Raw genomic sequence first — 18825 nt, 5'->3', positions numbered from 1 at the left:
CTCTCAGGGTGAGAGAAGGCAAGTAGGAAATAGCCCAGAGATACAGCAGTATGGTTCAGGACTGTGCAGCCCTTGACTGCTTGCTGTAGGGTCCCTGGGCTGGAATTAGTGTAGAGCACAGGTCTGGGTTCCCCTACGAGCCACTGAGGAAGCAGCACCATTAAGGGACAGGGAATGAGAAGACTGCCTGGGACAGTGGGTCCCAAGAGACTTTGAGAACACAACACACACACACTCGCCCCACCCCAGAAGAGGAAAACTGCAGTGACCTGGCCTGAAGAGGGAGCAATTGAGACCTGAGAGGGAGAGAGGACCTGTAGGAAGGGGTGTCAGACTGGCAGAGCTAATCCCCAGACATGACTATGAGGAGGCGCTCCAGCGGTGAGTAGACCACCCCATGACAGTGCTCCAGTATTCTGCCTCTGAGAGTTGCCAGTAATGGATACTTCAGGGGCAAGGACAAGAAAGCCTATAATGAGCAAGTCTGGAATAACCTGCCCATAAGGAAAGTCGTATCCTTATCCCCTGCCAGGCAGAGATTGGTTTATGCCTAGCAGGAGGGCTTAAATTCCATCTTTCAAAAAATAATTCTATCTAATGTAACTTTGGGTGTTCTCATGATCCATATAAATTTCTCACCCTCTTTTGAATCCTGTTTAGCTCTTAGCGTCAATGACATATGGTGGCAGTGAGTTCCACAGGGTAATGGTGTTCTGTGTGGTTTTTTAAAAGCATCTCCTTCTATGTGCTTTGAAATGGTTGTCATTCAAATTCATAGACTGTCCCTTTGTTCTTATATCATGAGAAAAGAAACACAAGTGCCTGACTTACTTTCTCTATACTGTTCATTATTTTGTATGTATCATGCCCCTTTTATTATTCCTTTCTTCCCTAAGCTAAACAATCCCAATCTTCTCAACCACTTCTTATATGGAAATCTTTCCCTGGTACTGATCAATTTTATCTTCCATTTCTGAACCCCCTCCTATGTCTGCTATGCTTATTCTAAGATGGTATGGCCAGAACTATAAAGTATTATAAGTAAGGCTGTACTTTTGGTTACTTTTACATTATAATTTCTATCCCAATCTTTATGGAGTATAGATGACATTGGAGTGGCCCCGTTTCATGCCATTAGGGCGAGTTAAACTTGTATATGGTAAAGGAACCATTTGACTGCAATGAGCAGAATAACATTGTCCCACACCTGTGCACAAATAATGGAGAGGAATCCGATGGGAGAACTGCTGAGGTGGGAAGTACCATGAGTATAGGATTACAGGTAGAGATCTGAGGAGGGAATACAAAGCTTTGCCTGCAATCTGAGTGCCTGCAAGGGGAGGGAAGGTGAGCTATCTGCACCTGCTGCTGGATCCCTGCCTGCAGTGGATTGGTGCGGGGACAGGTTTAGTGAATGAATGAAATCTCTGTTCTGTAACAGTCACACCATGTGACTGAGCTCAGACAGCAGTGAGCCAGCTAGATCCCCTGTTGCAACAGACGACTCCACACAAGTTTATATTAGAAGCTGAGTTCAGAAATCTAGTATCTAGAGAGAGATTGGAAAACAGTTGATTGGAGTGATATATATTTTTATAAACACCCTCATTTATATACATACACACACATATTTTGCTCAAACAGCATAAATGAACTGCCTGACCAGGAGCAAAGCTTGGCATTTTGGAGGAAGAATTTATTGCATGTAAGTAAATCTTGGAAATCCTTATTTTATTTTTTCTTAGTCTTGCTGCATGTATTTAAGAACTCAATCCTAAAGCTCCAGGCAGGTCCATCTGCCATTTGAAGTCCCTTTTAACTTCAGTGGGGCTCTGTGCAGGCTCAGGTTTCCACCTCTACCAAGCAGTGTGAAGAATCAGGGCTTATGTCCTGGAATCTTACACTATTTGGGGCAGAAGGGTTTCTTCTCTTCTACATGAAAGGCTTGTTTCTAATTTCATTTGCACTGGTCTTAATCTGGTGTAATATCATCAGACTTCTCTGGAGTCTTTCACTGGTGTAATTGACGGCAGAGTTCTATTGTATTGAAACTGGCATAATTCTCCTTTTTCTTATGCTGTTGAAGGCAGTGGTGTGAGTGCGTGTACCATTCACTACACTAGTGTAAATGAAATCAGAATTAGGCCCTATATTTTAAGCTATTCACTGTGGATTTGGGGGGATAGTTAAAATTGGGTGATGGAGTGTGTGAATGCCTTCAATTTATTGTTCATATTTGTTTTAAGCATGTAGTCCTTGGATTTCCTGTACGTCCACTGAGCTCAATGGGAGTTTGGGCTGTGCAAAGAATGTAGGCTCAGGCCCCAAAGTTTAAGATATTGGTAGCCTTGGCTAGAGCTCAGAGTGGCTATTTGCTGTGAAACTTTCCCATGCAACTGCCACAATTCACCTCAATGGTGCCAATTATTTCTGGAATGTAAAGGTCATTTTTCATATGATGTAATGATAGTCGCTTCAACCGAAACTGTCTATTTTGAGCAAGAACAAAGTTCACATGAGTTTGTATAGGACTCCTGAGAGTGCCAGGAAGTCACTCATTTGTTGTTCAGGATTTCAGCAAATCTTTTTCAGCCTAATGAAAACTAAATGCGTAGGAAAACATCAGTGTCTAGCATTGTGAAGATAGTTCTCAGTGCTAGCATAACAATCCTACCCCAGGCATGCATGCACCTTTGCCAGCAGAGTACAGGGGACAGTACTGCTGCTTCTGCTCATCCAGAGCAGTGTCAGTCCTACCGTACCTGACTGTTTCAGTGCGTAGGGACACAGCTCCCAGCTCTCACCGCTCTGTACATGGGTGAAGGGGACACACGTATACAGACGAAAACTCTTCAGAACTTTCAGATTATCTCCTTACCATGTCAAGTGGGGAACAAAGAGAAGACATAATGGTGGGGGGAGCTATTAGGTCTTTTAATCCATCCCTCTGTTGGAATAGGATTGTTGCTCAAAGAAAAGTATCTATAGTAGGAGTTACCAAACTGTGATGAACACTGACTGCTGGTGTGCAGAAAGTTGGCTGGTCAGAGGGTTTTGGCTGCCCTTGTTTCCAGTTGTGAAATCACATTAAAAGAAGCTAAGTATATACAAAAACTTTCCTAATATCGCTTTTCCATGTAATAATTGCAGTAGTTGTTATAGGGATGCTGTGCGATCACTAGTGGGAGACGAGTTGTCCATGGACAATCTATTAATGCATGGTCCACACTACGTACAAGTTTGAGAACCTCTGACTTATAGACTATTTCCTTTTTAAAGGGATGTTTCCAGCAGTAGTGCCTGCCCCAACCCCACACAAAGTTTTGTCATTCATTCCAGTTTAGTGTTTAAAATATATTTTCACTGTCAAATTCACTCCTGTGCAGACAGCCAGCAGAAGCTCTATGCATTACGTCAGTTAAATTGCTCACTGGATGGACTTCCATCATGGCAGCAGCTCTCCCATGTGTTGACAGGCTGGCAGAGTCCTTTTAACTCTTCGGGTCCATAGCAACATGTCCATGTCCATTCTAAGTGATTGTAAAGTGAGCTGATGAAAAGTTCTAGGAGGACTAGCTTGAATATCATTCAATTTTATACATAAACTAGCTGCCTAATTTTCCTCCCATGTAAGTAATAAACCAGTGTAATTCCATTGGCTTCAAAAGAGTTGCTCCTAATTGACACTTGTGAAGAGAATCAGCTGACTGGTTTTTCAAGTCCACAACTACAAGAGGATGTGCCAAATTTATCCAAAAATTCAGAACTCCATTCCCGCAGGCTATAAACTTTATTTTTTCATCCAATATATAAAAACTGCTTAAATAGTTATTTAGATTTTAAAATTGTAGCCTTGTACCTCAATAATAATTAGAAAATGGGTCCTTTCCAGAAATCTATCTTGCATAATATAATTTTTATATGACTGGCTCCTCTCCTGTCATCGCAACAGGGCCCATGTGTCAAACTGGATTTCCATACTCTTGTATGGTAGGTATATCCTAATAACACCTGGTTCTTTCCCGATTGGCTGGCAGAGAAGACGATGCATTTTAGGAGCCCTTGCTGACAAAGTCCCCTGCCTACTCACATTCCAAAGCTGGTTTCTTTCAAGATCAGTTCAGAGATACCTACTTAAAATTCAGGCTTTGGGCAAAAAAGACAGACGATCTCAGGTTTGAATCTCTTCATTTCCTTTTCTAGATGGAAAACTACTGAAACATACTTGATGTCTAGAATACTCCAAAGCCAATTAAATCTGATCCAAGAGTGTCTAATGACACAGAACGATTAGGAAAGCAAGCAGCAATCATTCTAGTCATACCAAGGACCATTGTCACAGGGCAGTGTGATTACAGCCATGGGACACTCACTCTGAGGGAGGACAGGGGACATTCCCCACAACACTCTCTTTAGTGTTCTCTGTTGGAGGAGCAATGCTAATAAATGGGGTCACTCTAATCTCTGGCTGTAAGCCCTTTCCTGCTACCAGTACCTAATCTTGGGGGTTGCACTGACTCCCAGATAATCTCTAATGACACAGCACCGGCTCCACTTAAGGACTATGCTGTGCTGCACAGAAGCTGACATGCACTCAAGGTGAACCCAAATTTCTTCACATTCAGAGTGGAAATACCACTGAGTTATCACTTCCTTGTGAGACTTCCAGCAACTCTAGTCATGGTCAGGGCGGCACCCAGCAGAGGCAACATGGCAATGAAAAAGGCTGTCCTAACACTTCTGGAAAAAACCCATTTGAATTTGGTTCTAAAAATGGCTGAAGGGTAAGGGGAGAGAGAGGTCTCATGAGCTGCTGAGCCTGCATGAGACACTCAGGACTCCAAATGGCTATTTGTGCCTAAGGCTGGATTTGAACCTTTTGCAAATTATAGTGGTAAACATTGATGCTGAAAGCAACCCGGTTGCAACAGTGCCTTGCCAAGCTTTCACTTGGGAAATAGGATAGATCAGGTTGTGCCTGAGTCGGTAATGAGACTCTTCATTTTGTGCAGTAAATAGAGGCAGCTCTGAAATGAGCAAACAAAATGTTATCTGTTCTCGGGTCAGCATTTATTTTAGCTGTGCCAATGCTGGATGGCAAATTAATCTACTTTCTTGCAGTGCTTGTCTCTGTCCCACTCCAAGCAAATTCTCCTCTGTTACATCCAGGCAACTCGGATGGCACCAATGTAAGTAACAGATGTATAGGTTCAATTTCTGTCTTAGAACAAGGCAGTCTGACAATCCCAGTTCAAATTCCCACTGACTTCATGGATAGTATAGGCTGCAGAATCAGGTCCTAGATTATGTCTTAAATTAAAACATTAGACTGGTATGTGTTGTTGTATGGTGGTGTTATTCCCAGCATTCATGTGGCAGAGTCATTACTGAGAAGATAGTGTTGTATAATTTTGCTGTACTCACTGGGTAGTGTTTGGGGGGCCTTATCTATCCCTTTCCTTCAATCACAGAGAGAAAATAATCATTTACACTGAGACCTCTATGCACTGGTTTGGCAAAGAGGCCTGAACATGGGAGTCCTTTACATTTACTGTCATGAGACGCAGGCCCCAGAGACGTACAATGTATACTTTTAGAGAGATGAGGCAGGTGAGGTAGTATCTTTTCTTGGACTAACTTTTGTTGGTGGAAGGGTCCAGCTCTAGAACTTCCAGAAGCTCTTTTTCAGCTCTGGGGTCGGTAACGAGAGTGTCTGAGCTAAAAAGTTGGGACAGATTGTTAGGCATAAGAGGTTCACCCATGTTGTAGGAGACCACTTAAAATGAAGTGGGCAGGTAAGGCTTAGCAGGCAGTCAGGCCTGACGTTAAGGGGTGGCAACCAGGGCAATTGCCCAGGGCCCCATGCCACAGGCAGTTGCTCAGACTTCAGCTTTAGGCCCGAGCGGCAGGGCTCGGGCTTCGGCTTTCTGCCCTGGGCCCCAGCGAATCTAATGCCAGCCCTGCAGGCAGAGGGTGTGTGTTACAAATTGTTGCAATAAGCCAGTTGTGATAAAACCAGTGTCTGTTTAGTCCATGTTTTTAGTGTCTAGCAGAGTTATGAATTATACCGCAAAGAATGTTTATTTTTCTTACTAACACTTTATTACAGATAAACAGGATTGATGACACTACAAATTATTTTCTGTGTGTGTGTGTGTTTATCATCCTCTTGAACTAACGCTGCTGTATTCCTTACCTTTGGTGAGGCAGCATAGGCTGAGTTACAATAGATATACATATTGGACCAGAAGCTCAGCTGGTGTAAATAAGCATAATTGCATTAACTGCAGTGGAGCTACATGGATTAACACCACCTGGGATTCTGGCCCCAGGTGTTTTTTCACAACACTTGCAATTTGTATAACCTTAAAAATCCACAGGGAAAGTATTATTTTTAAACAAGTGAATTATTAAATTCTCAGCATCTTCAATATAACTGTGAAAGACTAAGCAATATATAACTGTGCTGCATATCTTCTGGAGTTGGAAATAATTTCCCCATCAGTGAATTTATGTACTAATCTTGCATTTGTTGTATTTCTACTGACAGTATAAGAAAAATCCAAATTAAACAGAGCCTAACATTGTTCCTGCAATCAACTAAAATTCTTGACTAGTTAATTAGAAAAACAAAAATATATTGTACCAGATACAATCTTTTTCCAATCTGCTTTACTGCAGTAATTTGTAATCTTTGATTACAGCTCTTGGAATATATAAGTGGAAAAGTATGTGTATTTATCGGCCTGTTGGGATTCTTGTGCTGAAATAGTACCACACAAAGCAATAGTTTTGGCACTCCCATCTCCCTATATATTTGGGATCAAGAGTAAATCATAGATAAAGGGCATCATTCTCATTTCAATCAGGCTGTTGCAAATCAAGAATAACTCCAGTGAAATCAATGACGTTATACTGTAAAAATACTTTGACATCAGAAGCAGGCGCATATTTAAGTGGAGTATAGAATGATAGGTTACAAAGTAGCAGCCGTGTTAGTCTGTATCCGCAAAAAGAACAGGAGTACTTGTGGCACCTTAGAGACTAACAAATTTATTTCAGCATAAGCTTTCATGGGCTGCAGCTCACTTCTTCAGATGCATAGAGTGGAACACACAGACAGAAGATATTTATACATACAGAGAACATGAAAAGGTGGAAGTACGCATACCAATTGTAAGAGGCCAATCTCTATCAAGAATTCTTAAAACTACAATACCCACCTGCTGAAGTGAAAAAAACAGATTGACAGAGCCAGAAGAGTACCCAGAAGCCACCTACTACAGGACAGGCCCAACAAAGAAAATAACAGAACGCCACTAGCCGCCACCTTCAGCCCCCAACTGAAACCTCTCCAGCGCATCATCAAAGATCTACAACCTATCCTGAAAGATGATCCCTCACTCTCACAGATCTTGGGAGACAGACCAGTCCTCGCTTACAGACAGCCTCCCAACCTTAAGCAAATACTCACCAGCAACCGCACACCATACAACAAAAACACTAACCCAGGAACCTATCCTTGCAACAAAGCCCGATGCCAGCTCTGTCCACATATCTATTCAAGTGACACCATCATAGGACCTAACCACATCAGCCACACCATCGGGGGCTCGTTCACATGCACATCTACCAACGTGATATATGCCATCATGTGCCAGCAATGCCCCTCTGCCATGTACATTGGCCAAATTGGACAGTCTCTACGCAAAAGAATAAATGGACACAAATCTGACATCAGGAATCATAACATTCAAAAACCAGTGGGAGAACACTTCAACCTCTCTAATCACTCAGTGACAGACTTGAAGGTGTCAGTTTTGCAACAAAAAAACTTCAAAAACAGACTCCAAAGAGAGTCTGCTGAACTCAAATTAATATGCAAATTAGACACAATTAATTTAGGCCTAAACAGAGACTGGGAATGGTTGGGTCATTACACTCATTGAATTTTCCCCCCCATGTTAAGTTCTCCTCACACCTTCTATGGGTCATCTCGATTATCACTTCAAAGTTTTTTCTTCTGCTGCTACTGATAGCTCATCTCAATTGATTGGCCTCTTACAATTGGTATGCGTACTTCCACCTTTTCATGTTCTCTGTATGTATAAATATCTTCTGTCTGTGTGTTCCACTCTATGCATCTGAAGAAGTGAGCTGCAGCCCACGAAAGCGTATGCTGAAACAAATTTGTTAGTCTCTAAGGTGCCACAAGTACTCCTGTTCTTTTTATAGAATGATAATGCACTTGGTTTTGTGAGTTTACTCTTTTCCTTTATATGCTTTCATTACAGACTTTGTGTCTAATCCCCTTCGTTTTTTTTATTAACGTCAAGGTAATTTAAGATTATGACACAGTTCAATCCTTTTTATGTCATGGGAGAGTTGCAATGAAATCATTTTGCCCTGGTAATTCTATAGTAATCAGTTATCTAGATGCTGCACTGACATTACATTGTTCTCTCTTTGTAAACTCAAATCACAACAGCATTTCAATGACAGATTTTGTTCTGATGTAAACTGGTGCAACTTCGTGGAATTCAGTTAGGGTCCCTTACACCAATACATTTTGGCCCAATGTCTTCAGGTCCACTGAAATCCATTTTGCCATTGCAGCCTACATTCTAACAAGTTTATAATGGCATCACATACAGAACTCAATAGACTTCCAGTGAAATTGTTTCTTTTACTGTTTTAACCTTTTTTGGAAACTCAGTCTCTATAATAGTACACTCAGGGCCGGCTCCAGGGTTTTGGCTGCCCCAAGCAGCCAAAAAAAAAACAAAAAAGACCACAATCGCGATCTGCAACGGCAATTCGGTGGGAGGTCCTTCGCTCGGAGCGGGAGTGAGGGACCGTCCTCCAAATTGCCCCCGAATAGCAGGACTTGCCGCCCCTCTCTGGAGTGGCCACCCCAAGCACCTGCTTGCCAAGCTGGTGCCTGGAGCCGGCCCTGAGGACACTGGAACCATCGTGAGGATGTTGACAGGAGTGAACAGGGACTTAACATCACTAAAAAAAGAAGCCTGTAAGAAAGAAATATTGTATATGTTCTCTGTCATTTTTCAAACTTAAATACCTCATTTTTCTGAAAGAAGTTGAACTTGGGGAGAGAGGATGTTTACACTCTGGCTGTGTTTGGTTCTAGGAAGTGCTATCTTTCATACAAATACAGTACTATCTAGCTAGCTTTGGTACTTATCTAGTGCCCATTACCATTACACCTGAGTGCTTCACAATCTTTAATGTATTTCTCCTCACTACTGCCCTTTGAGGTAGGGAAATGCTATTAAACCCATTTTACAGATGGGGACAAAGCAACGGGAATGCTGAGGCCCAGATCCTTAAAGGAATGTAGGCTTTTAACAGCCATTGAAATCAAGGTCATATCAACTTTCAAGCAAAAAGCCTCTAAGTAATTTAACAAGACATCAAAATTCATGAAGCCACAGGGAGGAATAAATAACCCATTCTTTTAAATCTACAATGTAACATATTCTCTTTTGGAAATTTATATTTTTGCCATTTTACAAAACAGACTAACTGAAACCATTTTAGGAATATGCATTGAGACAGACATAGTAGGTTGGAATGACCTGATTCTCCATAGCCCTGCACCTTATTTCGTGATTTCCACTGAGCAGAGTGAGTGTAAAATGTTATCACATCCAAATGTTCACTGGTGTAAATGATGACACAAATGTAGGGCAATGGAGCTCAGGTCTTATGCCTTGACTCCCATCCAGTTGTAGAGGAATGAGCGATTGAATCCTCAGAACGAAAATGTCTCAATGAACTAGTTCATTATTCTGTTTTCAAGGATTAAAAATGAATTGGGTATCTTTTTTTATAGTAAGCTCTTCTAAGTTTGAAGTTAGGAAGAGAATGTAAGGAACCCAGGATGATAAAATTCAGTGACCTCTCAACCATGTGTGTAAAGCAAAGGCTCTGTAACTTGGTGAACTTGCTAGCTTGTTTTTCACTTGTGGGGAAAAAAACAAAACAAGAACTGGCTTATCCACAGGACAAAATGAATCAGATATTACTTCATGCCCACAATACTCTTTAGATTTTAATTAGTCTTTAAGCTGCGACACTGTCAGCTTTTTATCTACTAAGCAGAGCTAGGGTGGGTCACAATCTGGATGGGACACTACTAACAGGAATAAGTGCATTGCATTGGTAATCCAGCAGGTGATGTGCCCATCATGGCATTCATGAGCACTGCTCTTCTGAAGAGGCCGTCTTTCACATGAAATGAGAATACCAGCCCTTGACTCCAGCACTTTATTCTATTTAACATCTCACGGCACTTTTCAGGAGAGGAGCTGTGTTAATCCTAGTGCTCTGGCCCAATGCCAATTTGAATAATTGAATTCTGCCTCCATAAGAGCCCTCTCCTTCCCCCTCCAGTAATTTCAACTGAATACAATGTTCTCCACTTTCCATCCTAAACTGTTGTGTAGCGTTGCTGTGAGCTGTTAAAACAATTGCAGTTGCGTTTCAGTGGTGGGCAGGTAGGAAATCATGTGCATGCCAAATTGGATGAAAAGTGATAGATATGCAAGAGCCTTATCAGAACGTCAGAATTTACACAGAGAACTGGCGATGTCAGAATATATTTCATTTTGGGGAAACACTCCATTCATATCCCATTTTTGCCCCCACTTGATTCTCCTTATATGATTCCTTTGGGTTCATTGTGGTGCCTAGCTGAAACTGCTTGCCATATTGTTTCATGGAGCTGCTGCCAGGAATGCCATGAGAAAAGAACAGCAAGAATCTTCCCTCAGTTCCCATATGCTGATCCCATCCATTACATACAGCAGGTAGGTTAGGACTTGAGAAACTCAAGCTCAGATCTGCCCTTAAGAGCACCTGAAACAAACAGCGGAGTGAGGCTCTAAGGTGATAGGTCACTGAACCCCAGGCTTTAGGACTCATTTCTCTCCCATCAAAATTCATTTCTCTCCTCTTACATTTAAAAGCAGCCGCTGACAGCACAGGCAGCCAATGTTTTTGATTATTCTTTAATCTAGTTATTGCAAGGCTTGCTTTTTAATGATGTATACAACCACCTTTGCCTAGCAATAGGGTGGCAGGATGGCTACTGCTGGCATCACTTCCTTAAAGAGAAGTGGCATCCACTCTAGCATTGGGTGGTTTGCTATCCCTGCTGAAAATTTACAGAGCCTACCCCATCCAGGGCAAACTCTCAGCCTTGCCCAAGCTAGTCCCAAGTCAGGACCTCTGGGTGCTAACAGTGGGCTAGATTCTCCCTTGCATCTGAGCTCAGCTCAGCACAGGAGCAGGGAGGAGCCATCAGGGAGCTGGTTACAGCTCTCTGATTTTCACAGCCTGGGCTCCACACGAGTTAGGCCACTGGAATATGGTCCCATAGAGAGACTACACCAGTGAAGTCTGGGCAAATAAAACAGAACTTGATGATGCTTGCGCTCTGCCCTGGTGTGTCTTTTCTCTCTCAGGAAATGCTCTTTATATGGTGGATTGAGCAGCTGGTGCAGTAACCAGCTCTGCTGGCTTTGCATCAGCATGGAATACCCCTTTGCCCAGGGAGTTCTCCACTCGCAAGTTACAGTCTGAATCCAGCCTCTTTGTACCACCTGAGTAATGCAAATGGGCAGGATTGTAATGCACATTTGGGCCACAGTGTGCTAACTGAGATGGCTCTAACTGCAAAATAGGAAATGTTCAAAGTGTTTTAGTTTGGGGCATTATGGAATAAGGGCCAACTCTGAAGTTTGAATGCAAATTTCAGGCCATAATGAGAAAACACATTGAGTTAAATTCTGTTCTCAGTTGCTTTCACTGGCCTAAATCCAGAGTAACTGCACTGACTTGCATAGAGTTATTCCAGACTTATATAAATGTAACTCAGTGCAGAACATGGTCCATCAAAGCTGAATATTTCCTTGCCAATATCTGCATGAAAGCACTCATATACTCAGACGTATTTACATGCTCATTTGGAGTGGTTTGATGGTACAACATCATGTTCCCAACTTGAGTTCAGCATGGCCAAGTAATGAGAATGTCTTAGCAACCACAGTGTGTGCAGATCAGCTAACTCCTAGTTTGTTCTTGTTAGAAAGTACATTTATTTGGGAGTGTGACACAGTCATCCATATGCTTTAGGGAAGCTTTTTAACTGACCCACTCTTTTGTTCAGTGAACTTAATACTGGAGAGGGGCTGCAGGTACATTGTAGTCAGATGAAGGCTAGTTGATCATCATGTTGTTCCTTTCAGAAAAGCACAGACCTGAGGAACTCTAAGGCTGAAAGCCAAGATTCAGTTCCACTCCTAGAAAAGTCAACAAAACTATTTTAAAATAGAATGATTTCATCCTGTAGCGAACCCTGAGTTACCTGCCAGTGGTACTATTAATATCCATATGTTTATCGGAGGCATGACCTAATGCAGTACAGAGACTAAAACATTTTAAAGCAATATTTGGGGCCCAGTTGTGTTTAGAAGCTAAAACCCTGCTGTGAGGAAAGGAGATCAGATGAATCCAGAGTCGGATCACTGTTAGGAAATGCTGAAAAGCCTTCCTACTTAATAAAGATTTTCCACCATAGCCAGAATGCCATTCACATCAATCCTTCTTTCTGCCCTTCTTAAACCAAAAACTCAACCCCAAGCCACATTTTCTGTGGAAGAAATGGTATCAAATCCAGAGCCTCCATGAAGTGCACTGAGCATTGCCAGTCTCTTTTATGTGGAAGGCATTGCTGAGAGACCATGGTGATGGGCATCATTACAGAACCGAAAGAAAGAAAGAACAGATTCTGGAGTCCATATGTGTTGAGAGTGCTGGATCAGGCCCTGATGTTCAGATTATAGATGAAATGTTTAACTCTTGTCCCCCATCCACTCCCCCAGGATAATATCTCTATGTGTGCTCGTGCACATTTTCCTTAAACTGCTGTAAATTACATGCCGTTCCTTTCTGCTTCGCAGATGATCAGTAGAAGTATCACAGCCAGCACTGAAACAAACTCCAGAAATGTACTGCAGATATTTTGTCCTCATCTGTGTGTGGCTTTTTCTTCCAACTCAAAGGTAAGGTTCCTGACAAGGATACCATCTGAAGTGTAGTTGATATAAATGCTGGGGGCAGGAGGGAAAATAGCCATGGTCCAGACTCCAATCCCTTCCTAAGAGGGCTGGATGCATCAGGGGAGAGCTGATTACACCATCCCAAAGGATAGTGCAATGGGCACAACTCCCTGAGTCACAGTCCCTCACTAGGGAGGTGCTGCCCCCTTTCTACAGCTCAGTCAGGCTCTTGAAAATTGCAGCTTTGTGTAACTTCCATTAGAGAATCTGGAACCACATGACCCTCCCCTAGTTTTAAGTTTAATTAAAGTGTAAAAGTCTGTGAATTTTTCAAGTGACCCTATGCCCAACTCCAAGGGAGGCTGAAACCATTCATGCCTCAGTCCTGAAACAACATGAAGCTGAGCAGTTCTGATCATTGCTTTGGGATTTGCGGGTTCTTTCAGATCCGAAACCTACAGTGAAATTTCAGGGCTATGAAACCTACATAAATGAGAACTGAAGAAAAAAAATTCACAGAAACCTCCAGAACCCAACCTGCTGCATTTCACACTGCATAGCCCTCGCTGCCATTAGGTACTGGCAGTGGGATGATGATTCACTGCCTTGGACCTTGTTTTGCCATTTACACCAGAATAAACACCAAAAGACCAGAATTATCCATTCATTCACACTGCTGGCAAATTTTTTTTGTACCAACTTTATACAGGGTGTAAGTGAGCACACAGGGTCTGGCTCCACTGAGAAATTACACCATGTTAGAACACGACCCCTCTCTGTCTTTCTAGCTGGGTACTTTAGCTTGCTGTGGTCACCTCAGTGTGTAAGTGCCTTCAGACACATTAGTGATTTCTCTTCAAAACACCCCTGGGTCAAGTTTATCGTCTAACTATGGAATGCTAATTTTTACATAACTAACAGAGATAGGTCTAAATGAAAACTCTGCATCTGATCACCCCTGGAGTGAGAAAAAAATTGACTTTGCACATTGGAGCTCAGACTCACTTCTGATCATCGGCCATGCAAGCACAGAGCCAAACACAGCAGCTTGATTGTGCTCAGTTTGAAAAGCTTTGGCTCAGGCTGTGAATGTTTAGTATTGGCTGCCACCTGCACCTCCCAACCCAATTCACCCAGAGGCTGAAGGTAGGATTCCTCCCTCTCCTGATGGCATTAGCTGCGCAGGGACACTCTGACACTAGAGGATTGTCCGTAAACAATAACAAGCGAGGTGCAAAGCATTTCCTGGATATCAGTGACCACCAAGGAGGAGCTGATGGCCTGAGGTACAGCTTTTAGCTATCAAAAGGTGATGACTAGGGAGGGAGGAGGAATGGATGTATTCACATATGGGTTTTATAACAAGGGGGTGCAGTTTTAGATCTTGTAACCAATCAGCTTTGTAATGAGGGATGCCATTTCATGTGTTCCGTACTGGACAGTTTTAGAGACTTCTAAATCTCCTCCCTTTCTAGGCTGTCAAACCGCATGTTCCAAATGATCGCAAAGGACATCATTTACACCCCATACTTATGCATGAGATGGGGGTAGTGGGGGCAGATGTGCAGGGGCAGTAGGGCCGCTGACAAAATCTCAGGCACCTAATTAACCCAGTCCTCATTGGGCTGCTAAGATAGCTGCGGAGGGCCCTATCCTGTGATGAACAGACCTGTAGATGACACAGATAGATTGCTTGACTCTTCTTCAATATTGTCTTCTACCTATATAAGGCCTTTATACTCCCACCCACCAGGGTGGTATCTGAGCATCTTCTATGTAAAATCAATAGCAACAGCAAATCCCTAATGACTTCATGGAATGAGTCTCTGGCACTTTTCTCTTCCTGGGGGCAACATACTGCTTGTAGCTGGGTCATGTGCTATATTTTTAAGGGGGGAGGGGTAATTGGGTGTCTAAACCCCATTCTGTCACACCCACTAAGAGGTTAAGAGACAGAGTAGCTACCTCTCCAGCTGCAGCTGATTGGCAGATCAGCAACACTTGGAATAAGAGGCTGCAGCAAGGTTGGGAGCTATCATCAGGAAACTGGGAAGAAGCCACCAAAGGAGCAGGACCAGGACGAGAAACACCCAAGGACTGGGGTGAAACCCACCAGCCTACGTGGGTATTCCTTCTCCTGCACTCCATGAACTAGAAGAAGACTGGACTGGGGTGTTGCTTCTAGGCTCAGAAGAAAGACAACATAAGGATTTGAGGATTGTGGGAACTGAAAGACTAGGAGAGCAAGGTCTGAAAGGGCCAGCCAGGGCCGGTCCACAACATTTTGGCACCTGAGGCAGGCAGCACAAATGATGCCCCCATGCCCCCTCGTTTGGGCCAAAGCTTTGAAAAGTCTCAATTCTGGCTTCTTCCTGTTCTACTCTTCTCATGATACTACTCTGCTACCTACCCCAATAAAGAAGAACTAACAACTTAAAATGCCTCGTTCAGAAATTTTAAGTAACTGTAGGTATGACTGCTTTGTTGCTTTGTTGTTCCATTGCTCCAGATATATCAAGGTCAACACCTTGGAGTCTCTTGCTTACAACATTTATTTCAAACCATATGTCATGCCACAACACTAAGCCACACAGAAATTTGAAGTTATGTATGTTTCTGGTGATTCCATTTTCCTCTGCCACTCTTCTCCCACGAACAGTTCCTGTCATACCATTATCCTCCATAATGGTAATTATGGCATCATCTGTCTTCCCAATTTGGTGTGTGATATGCTTTACTGCCTCCACTCGACTTTCCCATTGTGTGGCACTCAGTGTTTTCAGTGTCAGAGAGGATGTTCCCAGATGTTGCTTCAAAATTTGCCACTGATGAGTTGATGCAGAGAAAAATACATAGATGCTTTGAATTACATTAAAAAATTCAGCAGCCTCACTAGAAGCTGATGCTGCATCACTGACCACCAAGTTCAATGAATGAGAACTGCATGGGACAAAAAAAGCTCGAGGGTTTAACTCTCAGATCTGTGTCTGCACTCCTCTGTTCTTTCCTCTCATGTTGGCACCATTATCGTAGCCCTGACCTCTCAGGTCAGCTATTGCAATTCCGGTATCTTCCAGCTTTTAAGAAGCACATTTGTCATACCAACTCCTGTAGTATCATCAACGTCAATAAATTCTAGAAAATGCTCTCTGACAGTCACCATTGCAGGGACATTTTCACTAGGTTCTGTTGTTGTTACAAAATGCACCATTAAAGTCATTTGTTCCATATGGCTGATGTCAGGTGTGCAGTCCAGAATAACAGAGTAATATCTTGCTGACTTCAGATCTACCACAATCTTCTGTTTGACTTTTGTTGCCAGTAACTATATGATCTCATTTTGAATTGTTTTTCCAAGGTAATGGTGTGTGTACATTTCTTGGGTGGTGACTCTTCTTAGATGCTCCTGGAGTACAGCATCAAACTCAGCCATCAGCTCCACAATTTTAAGGAAATTTCCATTGTTTGACACAGACAGCTGATCTGAAGTGCCACGCAGTGCTAGGTTTTGAGTAGCAAAGTAGTAAAGAGACGCTGATGCAATCTTCTCTTGATGCTCATCATCTATGGTCTCATCTCAAGCTCTTTCCTCTTATGGAATGCTCTCTGGTGATTTGCTGCCTTCTCATGGCATGCCAGCACAGCACTCCACCATCGCTGTGCATCTAGAGCAGAGAGAATACATATGCACCAGCAACAGACCTTGTCCACCTTCTCCAGTTTCTCTTCTTCAGTTTTGATTTCTGTCCCTATAGTCCCCATTAACATGACTTTACATTTCTTTGCATTGTATCTCAAACCTATCTTCTCCATTACTTCTTTCACTTGGTTTGTGCATTTTTGTAGTCCATTGGCATCTTCACTGATAAGAGCGATGTCATCAGCAAAGTCTAGATCAAATAGCCTTGAATTGTTCCATTTTAGGCCATATGTATCACTGTCGCATTGTTTTAATCCATAGTCGATGACTAGCATAAGCATAAACAAAAAAGGAGACAGGATGCACCCTTGCCTTACCCCGTCTTGATGCTGAATGGCTTACTCAATCCATTTTCCATTTTAATGCAGCACTTTGAGTTGGCATAGAATGTCTTCATAATGTTAATTAATTTTGTTGGAATTCCATATTGTTCCACAATTTTCCACATTGTTTCTCTATTTACACTATCGAATGCCTTTTGTCCACAAAACTGATGACAAGACTGCCTTGGAATTCAATTGTGTTCTCAATAATCCGTCTCAGGGTGAAAATAGCATCTGTGCATGATCTCCCTTGTCTAAATCCAGATTATTGTTCACACAATACAAATAATAATTGTGGGAAGCAATCAGCTACTATGGTGATAGGCACTAATACAAGAACCCGCATAAGTAAACATTAAGGAAGTCATAAGCAAATTCCAACTGTCACCATTCCAACTGTTTCTGCACATAAGCATCTTCCCCAGCCAACCATATCCCTCCTACACCGCTGTAAAACACCCCAAACTTTGGATTGTCTGTTTAATGAAGTCACACGCTGATTGCCCACAGTCCCTGTCCCGCACACAAATTAAACAGCAGAATCAAGTGCTGCTGGCTTTGATGAAGTGTTTTATGCAGTTTCTGTTGGACTGCTGTATACATGCAGGCAGTGTTTCCCAAACTTGGGACGTCGCTTGTTTAGGAAAAGCCCCTGGTGGGCTGGGACAGTTTGTTTACCTGCTGCGTCCACAGGTCCGGCTGATCACGGCTCCCACTGGCCGTGGTTCACTGCTCCAGGCCAATGGGAGCTGCTGGAAGCGGCGGCCAGCACATCCCTCGTCCCGTGTCACTTCCCGCAGCCCCCATTGGCCTGGAGTGGCGAACCGCGGCCAGTAGGAGCCGCGATCGGCCGGACCTGCGGACGCGGCAGATAAACAAACAGGCCCGGCCCGCCAGGGGCTTTTCCTAAACAAGCGGCGTCCCAAGTTTGGGAAACACTCCATGCAGGGAACGCAGCTGCAGCTGCACAGCAGATGCTCCCAGCATGCCCTGCCATGCCTAACAATATGTATTTGTATATTTTAGAAAGTGCACGCTGGGCCATAAATCGGGCACACACAGCAGTGACGCGGTATCGCTCCCTGGATTTGAGAACCTCACAGAGGGCTACAACAAATATCTCAGGCCATACTTTGGTGGTACGTCAACAGAACATTTCAGTGTCTGATAAAACGATTATATAATCAGTAATATTTGCATGGAGAGAATAATGTTTTGTGGGTTTTCTCTAACAAGCACTAGTTTATCTGTCCCTGTTAAATTAGCTGGGGCTGGGACTATGTGCCCAAAGTCCATCCTCACCTACTCCATCCAATTCTGTTTGCTCAGTGGGACTGTATGTGTATGACTGAAGGCAGAATTTATTCCCTTCGGACATATTTGTCTGTGGAATAAAGAACAGGAAGCTTAGTGAGTTTTTATACCTGTCAAATTAGCTACATTGGGCTAAATTCTGCCCTGTTATAACCATGCAGCCCCTTTGTGTCAGTTTGTCCCCTTGGTGTGGCTGTGTATTAGTTAATGGACATCCATTTTATAAGGGTCATTGTGGCTGCAAATGAATGAAGCCTGGCTCCTTGAACTGCAGCACTGCTCACTTATAACTCCCTTCCTGTTTAGTCCCAGTCTCTGGGGATTTGTTTCCACTGTGGAACTATATACACTAAATTCTAAACAGCCTATGCCAGGGCTTTGCCTTAAATGTTGTGAAGGGACAGCC

The 18825-nt window shown here is 43.0% G+C and overlaps 1 protein-coding gene across 2 annotated transcripts in view; it reads left to right on the top strand.

Annotated features, from left to right (window-relative positions):
• Nucleotides 1–1335: 1335 nt before the first annotated feature.
• The window catches only part of GABRP (gamma-aminobutyric acid type A receptor subunit pi), a 37265-nt gene continuing 19775 nt past the window's right edge, over nt 1336–18825 (top strand). The window contains exons 1-3 of one of the 2 annotated variants that reach the window (XM_024100212.3): nt 1336–1705; nt 12984–13085; nt 18132–18244. In XM_024100212.3, the coding sequence (XP_023955980.2) occupies nt 13030–13085; nt 18132–18244 (169 nt within the window). In that variant the 5' untranslated portion in view covers nt 1336–1705; nt 12984–13029. Of the gene's footprint in view, nt 1706–12983; nt 13086–18131; nt 18245–18825 lie in introns of those variants that run through there. The other variant, XM_065554851.1, reaches the window with a different exon arrangement.

Source organism: Chrysemys picta, chromosome 8, assembly GCF_011386835.1.
Source record: "Chrysemys picta bellii isolate R12L10 chromosome 8, ASM1138683v2, whole genome shotgun sequence".
Lineage (NCBI taxonomy): Eukaryota > Metazoa > Chordata > Testudines > Emydidae > Chrysemys > Chrysemys picta.
Note: the sequence above shows the minus strand (reverse complement) of the source record. Positions and strands in the feature narration are given on the sequence as shown.